Here is a 9093-nt window from a genome sequence, read left to right as displayed (position 1 = left end):
GGAGGGGGAGGGGCAGCGGGAGGGGGAGGAGGGAAGAGGGAGTCTGTACCTAAGGTCCCGAGGTCGGCAAAGGGGTCCAGCGTCTGGGGCTTGCTCTGATGGGTTGGAGTGCCGTGCAAGGACCCTGTCGGGCTGGTGGCAGCTGATTTGCTTCCCATTCCAAAACCTCCTGAAAAGCAAAACCATCACGGAAAATTAGTGAGTTGTCCAGGGCTGGTTCTGAAATTCTAAATTTCATGAGCTGTCCCTTCTGGTGTTTCCCCTCTCCTGCTGTGCTCTTCCTTGTGGGATCTGGAGTCAGGCCTGACCCTGAATTCTGGCTCCACCTCTTCCTGAGTTACCTTGGGGATCTTGCTTAGTGACTGTGAGCTTCAATATTTTATCAGTGTTTCTTAAAGGATAGTGTACAAAACCAAACTCACAAGCAATAAAAGCAAAAAGTAGACAAACTGGGACTACATCAAACTTAAAAACTTCTGCTCAGCAAGGGAAACAGTCAACAGGGTGAAAGGACAAAATATGAAATGGGAAAAAAACATATCTAATAAGTCATTAATACCTAGAACACGTTATGACTTAATAAAAAAAATTAACCTAATTTAAAAATAGCCAAAGCCCCAAACATAAATCAATGGCTACAAAATTCTCACCATCACTAATTTTTTTTTCTTTTTTGGTATTGGGGGTCAACTCAGGACCTTATGCTTGCAAGGCAGGCACAGGAATCACTGAGCTAAATCCCTGGCCCGCCATCACTAATTATTACAAAAATTTAAATCAGAACAGCAACATCAGCCCTCACCTGTTAGGATGACCGTTATTTTAAAACAAGAAGAAAAAAAGCCGGGTGTGGATACACACCTACAGTCCTAGCTGAGGCTGCGAGTTCAAGGCCAGCCTGAACTGCATAGCCAGACCCTGTCTCAAAAAACAAACAAACACAGAAAATAAGCAGTGTTGGTGAGGATGTGAAGAAACTGGAACCTTGGTTTGCTCCTGGTGCAGCCCACTTTAGTGGATATGATGAAAAGTAGAACTGCCATACAGTCCAGCACCCTCGCTTCGGAGTACGGATCCAAGGCATTCAGAGCAGGAGCTCACACACAGCATCATTCACAACAGCCGAGAGGGGCAGCAAACTAAACGTCCATCGGCTGAGGAGAGGCAGAAAGACTGCAGGCGTGAAAAGCAGGACATCACTCAGCCTTTCAAAGACAGAGTCTGTCCTGTGTTTCGCCGTGGGTGAGCCTTGGACACAGCCACAAGAGACAGACCTGTGAGGTTCCACTTATGAACATGTCGGACATTGTGAGAGCCGTAGAAACGGAGTGACATGGTGGTTAAGGTTGGGGGAGGCCCAGGCGTGCATCCCGGGCAGGCTGGTGCTGGGGACCACGGTCGGCAGTGTGCATCCCGGTGACGGTTCGCACCGTGCGCCTGGAAGCTGGGAAGGGTCAATTTTGTTGTAGTTTGCCTTTTCCTAGCCATACTAAAAACAAAAGGAAACAACAGCTGCAGGAAGTTGTGGTAAGTATACTCTGTGTGTGAGTGTGTGCGTGTGTGTGTGTGTGTGCGCGCGCACGTGTGTCTGCATAAGTAACAACAGGAGCACAATCACACCAGACAGCTCTCAATCAGTGTCACGTAGACATGGAAGGAGAACTTCTATATTACCAAGAAATCCAATCCCAAAACAAGTACTGTGTGAAAAAAGAACTGTCTGTACTCAGCATCTACTCTATGCCAGAAACTCCTGTCCAAGCCATGAAACCTACAAAACTGTGTGGAATAAAAATTAGTATCCCTGTTTTGTATGAAAGAATCCTGCAGCTCAGAATCATGGAAGCATCTAAGCGTTTCTATGTGCTGGAGTCAGACATGCACTGGATCTGTCTGATTTCATCCTCCACACAGATATTCCGCTGATGAGACACAGGAAGCTGCAGTAACTCAGTAGGTAGTTAAATAACACACTGCCGTGTCACCAAAAGCACAGGGAAGCGCTGTTTAGGAAAAACCAACACATCTCACCACCTCAGCTGTCCCAATACTCTGTCCGTACTCAGCTCTTGTTGGCTGAAGGACTCCACTTTGACGACTAGTTAAGGGCATAGGAAACAGCACCCACTGCGCTTACCTGGTTTAGCGTGCCAGTCCCAGCCTCCAGAAACATCCGGCTGAATGCTCACAGCAGGGGTGCTGGAAGCTGCTTGCAGGGAGAAGGAAAAGAATAAAATTGAGAGCTCAGAACCCAGCTTTCTGAGGCCACTCAGGATAAAGCCATCCGCTCCGGGACCAGCATGGCCTCTTGGGTCCCCAGGCACCTCGCCCTCCTCCTGAGCTTTCCCCACACTCCTCAACACTGGGCCTTCGGATCCCTGCATAAAGCTTGGTAAAAGCCAGGGGATCCCGAATCTCTTCTTTCTCTGGCTCACCTTTGTTTTGCTCTCACATTCACACACTTGGAATTATAATTATAATTATAATTGGAATTATAACTGTGCACTTGTCTGTCTTCATTAAATAGTGAGCTCCTGGAAGCCGAGAACTGTCGTATTCATCTTTGCTTTCCCTAACTCCACACTTATCACTGTGGGAAATAAGAAAAAGGGGAAAACCCTTCCACTTGCCTTAGCATTAACAAGAGCACCGAAGCATGAGCCACTCAGTGCTGATATTTTATTTTCTCCTCTGTTGTGACATGAACGAAGAACGCTGAGTCATTCACAGGGCAGTGACCGTTACCCCCCAGGGTGCGGGTGACAGGGTGTGCCGACTGTCACCCGAAAGAAGCCCATTACAGCCTCAAAATAGATCACTCTGACCCCACTTGAACTTACAAAGCTAGAATTTGAAAATGTCCTGCTGTAGGAAGGAATTTCTTTCTAAGAAAACCTCCCGGTTTTACTGGTAATATCAGGGAGCAAAATGTAGATGTGACACTAACATCGCGGCACCTGGGGTTGAAAACACACACACACACCACCCTGAGAATGGTTCAGACACCAGGATCAGCACTCAGGGCTCACTCGGATCTGCATTGTTTACTTCATAGCTACCAAGACACCCTGCGCCTTCCCTTCGCTGGGTTACAAAGAACGCGCTCTTCTCAGGTATGACTCTTACCTACGTACTCCTCCTTTCTCTTTCTCCACAGCAATCCATGAAAACAGAGGTGGAAAGGAGACAACTCTGCTAACATTTCCTGTCCGACTTCCTTTCAACTTTGATCTAAATTGAGCCCACAATCCCTGAAGAGTGCCCTCCACATGCAAAGCACAGCAATAACGAACAGAGACCTAAGGATGCATCACCTAGCCTCAGGAAATACAAAAGCTGTCAAGAATATGTGACTATATGAAAAAGTAGTGCATAATACATAATGAGCATGCAAATATGGGCGGTGAATTAACATATGAATGTGTTCCTATTCGTACATGAAAAGGAATATTTGATAAATAATTACTTAACATTTAAGCCTCTATTTCGCCTTTTCTTACAGTTGGTGGTTTTGCTTCCAGCACCACACCCAAGAGATGGCTCTTTCGGAACAGGTGCTTCTGGTGAGCACCTGCTGAAGTCAAAGGTGGTCACCTGACTGGGTGATGACTACCACACAGCCTGAATTTATACCGTGTAGCCATAATGTGGCCCACACGTCCCTTTTCAGAAGGGCCTGGGGATGCCTTCTAGGACTTGGAGGGGGACCCCGAGGGCTGGAGGTAGGCAAGCTGGCTCCCACCCTGACCGCCAGTCTTATGTGCTATCCTGCATGGAGAGGACACCACCGCCTCACAACAGTGGGAGAGTCACCGCTCTCCCAGAAAGGGCAGTGAGAAATTCTCCTCACCCACAGGCATGGTACAGACCAGAATGGCAAAGGCAGCTACGAACGAAGGTGGACTGGTCTACACTGGGTGGAAAACAATGTGTTCTAACCAGCTGACAAGAGACAGAGGGCCGGACCAGGCTGGAGTATGAAGACCCGTGTCCATGGGACTTCAAGTGCAGTACTGGTCCCAGAACAATAGCTTCTGAGTACTCAAATGGGGAAAAGGTGTGATGTGACCCCATAGACACTCGCACCATGTGTCAGAGAAACTGGTAGGAAGAAACTGAGTGAACTTCATTTAATAGCTATGTACTAGAAAGAGAGCTAGCAGTCCCTAAGGTGTGCAGGAATTCTCACAGATACTAGGAACACCTTAAGGAACAGAACAAGGAAAAACCCTTGCCTTTGTGGAATTCATGTTCTAGTGAGAAACAAAAACTAAACATAATGTACAAGGAAATGGTTGCATACAGTAGAAGTGAGTAAGGCCGGTGGCAAGGAAAGAACAGAGCAGGGCAGGTGATGAGCTGGGATTTGAAATGGAGCAGCATAGGCCCCACCTGGAGGGTAGCACTGGGCTAAGACTCAAAGGAGGCGAAGAAGGCAGCCTCACAGATGTCCAGGGAAAAGCTTGTGGCAGAGAGAGTGAACGGCTGGCATCACAGAGGCTAGCAGGGCTGGGAGGAAGGGAGCACAGGCAGAAATGGGAAGGGGTCATAGGCCGGGTCTACACAGCCCCTGCAAGGGCCCTGGCTCTCGTGCCCAGTGAAGCTGGGGCCACGGTGAGCAAGGAGTGACTTACACATAGACCAGAAAACAAAGATGCCAACCTAATAGACACCCTTGCATCATGTCTCCCACAGGCAACTGGCCCCTGACCAGGAGACTCTCCCAGGTGGGCCCTGCTCCTGGGGGAAGTGAGCTTCTTCCAGCTCATTCTATGGCCTCACATCAAATGGCTTCAGATTAAGACCAGCTGGAAGTCACACACCATAGAGTTTGCTCCCGGAATGATTTCTCCTTTTCAGCCAACTTATGGTTGACCAGTGCTGCGCAGCTCAACTCTCTTTTGCATCTGCAGGGCTCTGAAGTCAAGCTGATGACCAACTACATTCTCCAGGGAAGCTCAGGTACCTTCCACAACAGGTCACCCCAATACTGAGGCCAGCAGTGTTCACCGTCAGCAGGAGCCCGACGTGGCTAAAAGCCACCTGCCCTTCACCGCCTGTCATGGCTGTGTCTAGCTGCCCCCCAATGCCTCGTGTGGTCAGAGGTGGCTGCATCTAGGTTGTGAGATGCTGGGATCCAGGGTGTGTGATTAACACATCAGTCCACAGATTGGTTAAAGGCAGGAAGCCTGGGTAAGATACAAGGGACAGAAAGAGGGTTGCTGCTTGTCTTGCCGCTTCTTGCCTCTTGCTTGTTGCTCACTGCTTGGATGATTTCGATGTTCTCCGCCGGCCACAGGCTGCTTCCCCTGTACCAGGCCACTCTGCCTTGGAGCCAGCTGATTATGGACTGAAACTGTGAGCCAAAACAAACCTCCCCTCTAACTCTGGTGTCAGGTATTTTGCCTCAGCAACAAGAAAACTAAGACACTGCTGAGCTCCAGGTTTAAACCGTGAGCAACACACTTAGCATTTATACACCGCTGTGATTACTACCAATGTCCATGCAACCTGAATCGCCACCGTGGAACTACAATGTGGGCCACTTGTGGCACTTAAACTTCTCTTAACAGCCTGGCTGCAAAATGTCAAACGACATCAGTGCGAGTGATTTTAATAGCGTATTTTAGTTCGTAGGATGATCCAAATATTATTTTAATAAATAATCAGCATAAAATATGAACAAGATTTTTACATTGTTTTGCCATGTACTAAGTTCCAAACTCTGGTGTCTTCTGTGCAGGGACCTCTCAAATGTCACCAGCCACAGTTCCAGTGCTCCATGGCCACACACCACTGACAGCCGCCACACCAGACAGAACGGTTCCTCTGCACAGGGTGGTGTAGCAAAAACTCTGCTCTGTGGAACACTAATTTCATAGAAGGCTAACATCGTGTTTTGTTAATTTAAGGCTCATATGTCTCCACATTTCAAAGATTTCTCCAACCAGAATGCATCTTCAAATAATTAAAAGAGGCAGTATTGGAGGCTTTTTCTTTCCTATTGGCACATTAAAAAATGACACGCTGTCCAATGAAAGGTGTTGTATGCTTCTGTGAATGTAGCTCTACCGTGAAAAAGAATTCCACAGTTAAATTTTAGGGAAGTTGAGAACAGAGTTCAACAGGTTGTTTTCTTCTCAAACATCCCAGAGCTTTCAATATGTTAGTGTAAATTATTAATTTCCAAAAGAAATATATATCACGTAGCCCCCAAAAAAGTCACAAACAGGGTGCATTTACATCTCAGTAACTACTGATGTCTTGCAGAGACTGACGTCCACCGGACACAACTGGAAATGCTTTCTTACCGTGCACAGTAGGTGAAGGGCTTCTCGTGGGCTGAAGGAAGGGGTCACTGGAGGCACTGGATGTGCTGAGAAAGGAGCCCAGCAAGTCTTGGCCCGATGGCTTAGAGGAGGCTCCAAACGGGTCAAAGGTGGCACCTAGAAAATAATAGGGAATACGTCCAGTCATTCTATAAATATGGAATTGTTGTCATTATCACCTGGCCCTCGGCCAAATACTTGAAAATTCCTGATGATAATAGCCTCCCAGGCCACTCCACAGGCCCACGATATCTTTAAAATTTCCTCCAGGGCTAGTAATGGGAATCCAAATAACATGAAATCAGTCGATCAGGGTCACAGACTAGCTGAGAAGACAAAGTCCACACAGCTGAAGCCGCGGTGTGAAATCCACTCGCGGGCCCTGAGAGATGGGCAGCGACTACACCATGGAAGCTCACACTAAATAAACACATGGACAGATGTGGGGGCTGCTTTTAAGAGGAACAGCAGAAAACCACGACCAGGTTTTGTTTAGTCTTGCTTTGTTTAAGGGGTTTCTGGCTTACTTGAAATTTTCGAAGAGAATAAAATGAAAGTAGTAAAAAAAAATTGAACTCCCATCACAGCTTATGTCCTAGGAAAGTTAAACATTTCCCAAGCACAGCCTCTCAATGACCTGCTAGAGACCAGATGCAGATTTGTAAACGAGCTGCAAAGACCAGGAGACAGTGGGAAGCTATAGGTACCAGCAACAATGAACACATCCTCCTGGGGCTGTCACTGTCTTTCACAAAGACACCGACGCCTTACTGAGCCTTGGGCTTGCCCTGTTAGATAGCAGTGGTCACTCCTTTCTATAGATGAGGAAACTGCCGCCCCGAAAGCAGAGGTCTTTGCCCAAAGTCAAGAAAACAGTTGGGCTGGAACAGATGCTCAAGTCACCTGAAATTTCAGGAAGGGCCACAAAGCAGCCTGTCTTTCTCACCGTCATAAATTTAATTTGATAAAAATGGCTGAGCTGCATGAAGATACTTGGCCTTAATTTCTCCCGACTGAGCGAAGAATAAGATCTCCTTTAGCTCCTTACAATACGATGTCGTTTCTCGGCTCTAAGCATCAAGCAGCCCCGCTCTCCCACGCGGGAAGGACGTAGGCTCTGGCTGCAGACGCTGTGACTGCAGGGCACTGATCTCCCAACATCTGAGCAGCAAGGGAGGCCGGCACTGCCACAAAGGCAGGGATTGTGTTGCAGGTACCTCGCCAATGATACAGATCCCTTACCTCACGCAATCCCCGTGAAACCTCATCCTTGCTGAGATCTGAGAACACCAAGATTGCAGGGTCATCAGAAGAAGACCCTGGGTCACTCCCTCTACGTCTAGGTAGAAGCTGGCGAGTGGAAGACACTAAACCTCACCATTACACGGTGCACATTTCCGGTCACCTTCTTTGACAGATGTTCTCTACCAACTACGGGCGAGATGCTGACCATCACAGACAGGAGCCCAAATTTTACACCAACACTGGGGGTATTATCTCCCTTCACAACCAAGAAGGTTAAGGGTTTTAGTGAGGTCACCCAGCAAGCTGTGTTGTCCTGAAACTCGAACCCAGGCCTTTGGCTCTGGGCGTGGTGTTCTTTCCACTCCTTTTGGAGCTGTGGACCCATGTCTGTCACTAATCGGCCAAGTAGGCTCGGACAAAGCAGCAGCACCTGAGGCGTCACTGTCTGAAACCCGAAACTGGAATCCACTGGTGTCCAGGACCCCTCCCAGCTCTGCACTGAACACATCTGTCACCGTGAATAACAACAAGTTAAGTCACTAACGTCACACCAGGACTCTGCCTTGGATCTTGGGGTTTTATTTCCCAACAGAGCTTTTATCCACGCTGATGAATGAGAACAAGCTAGAAGTAAGCAGACTACAGAAGAGACAGCCACGGATTAGGATTCAGAGCTTCGAGGGCCAGATCCTGACACTGCCAGTAACCAGCGTGGGCACTCGGCACCTGGCACCCACCCATGCCTGTCACAGGGGCCGCGGCTGTGAGCCAGTCCTGCAGCAGCTGCCGTGGGTCCCTGCCAACCAGCAACACCAGCTTGTGGAAGTCAGAGTCGTGGATGACCAGTCAGGCGGTGGCAAGGAGCAAACAGGAAAGAAACCAAGACGGCCATCGTGAGTCACGGCTCAGCTCCCTCAGCCGCACAGGACCCGGGGAGGCTCCAGCGGCAGCGCCAGCTTTCACACCGCAGCCCACCTATCACCACCTGTGGGAACCTTCGCGATTCACTTAACGCTAAGCCTCCAGTTCCTCAACTGCAAGATGACAGCACTGCGTGTTGGGCTTTTATAAGAACTGAGTCATGTTTAGGGTTCTACTTCGAATCTGGCAGATGCTAAGTATCCCACAAACACTAGCTGATATTTTTATTAGTAATTCATCTACCTACATCTCGCAGCAGAGGTAACTAAAGCAGCTCAGGCCTTGATAGCCTGGAAACCACATGGAAGGAGAGTGTTGGCGCTCAGACACCCGCTCACACTGGCCTCACATGATGGATGAGTCTCCGTTTTCCTCTGCGCTCTCCGTTCACGTGGGGACCCACACGTGGGGATCTAAGGGACATCGGGGGACCCAGAAGAGGCAGCTTCTCAGGACAGCACGCTCTGCCTGCGGGACCCCATTACAACTCAGTCGTTACCTTCTCCCATGCGCAGGGTGGGCGAGGTGGAGCTCGAGGCGGCACGGCGCGGCGTGGACTGCGTGGACGCTGCCCCGCTGGGCTGGAGCGCATCCTCCG

General features: G+C 49.0%; 1 protein-coding gene across 1 annotated transcript in view; it reads right to left on the bottom strand.

The window, feature by feature from the left end:
• The window catches only part of Dnajc6 (DnaJ heat shock protein family (Hsp40) member C6), a 112621-nt gene that overhangs the window by 13231 nt on the left and 90297 nt on the right, over positions 1 to 9093 (bottom strand). The window contains exons 13-16 of the mRNA XM_010605233.2: positions 8995 to 9088; positions 6312 to 6446; positions 2138 to 2206; positions 50 to 169 (exon numbers count right to left, since the gene is read on the bottom strand). Coding sequence (XP_010603535.1) covers positions 50 to 169; positions 2138 to 2206; positions 6312 to 6446; positions 8995 to 9088 — 418 coding nt within the window. The remainder of the gene's footprint in view (positions 1 to 49; positions 170 to 2137; positions 2207 to 6311; positions 6447 to 8994; positions 9089 to 9093) is intronic.

The sequence above is a fragment of the Fukomys damarensis genome, unplaced genomic scaffold (genome assembly GCF_012274545.1).
Source record: "Fukomys damarensis isolate Sample0158 unplaced genomic scaffold, DMR_v1.0_HiC HiC_scaffold_33, whole genome shotgun sequence".
NCBI lineage: Eukaryota > Metazoa > Chordata > Mammalia > Rodentia > Bathyergidae > Fukomys > Fukomys damarensis.
This window is presented reverse-complemented; position numbering and strand designations above follow the sequence as displayed.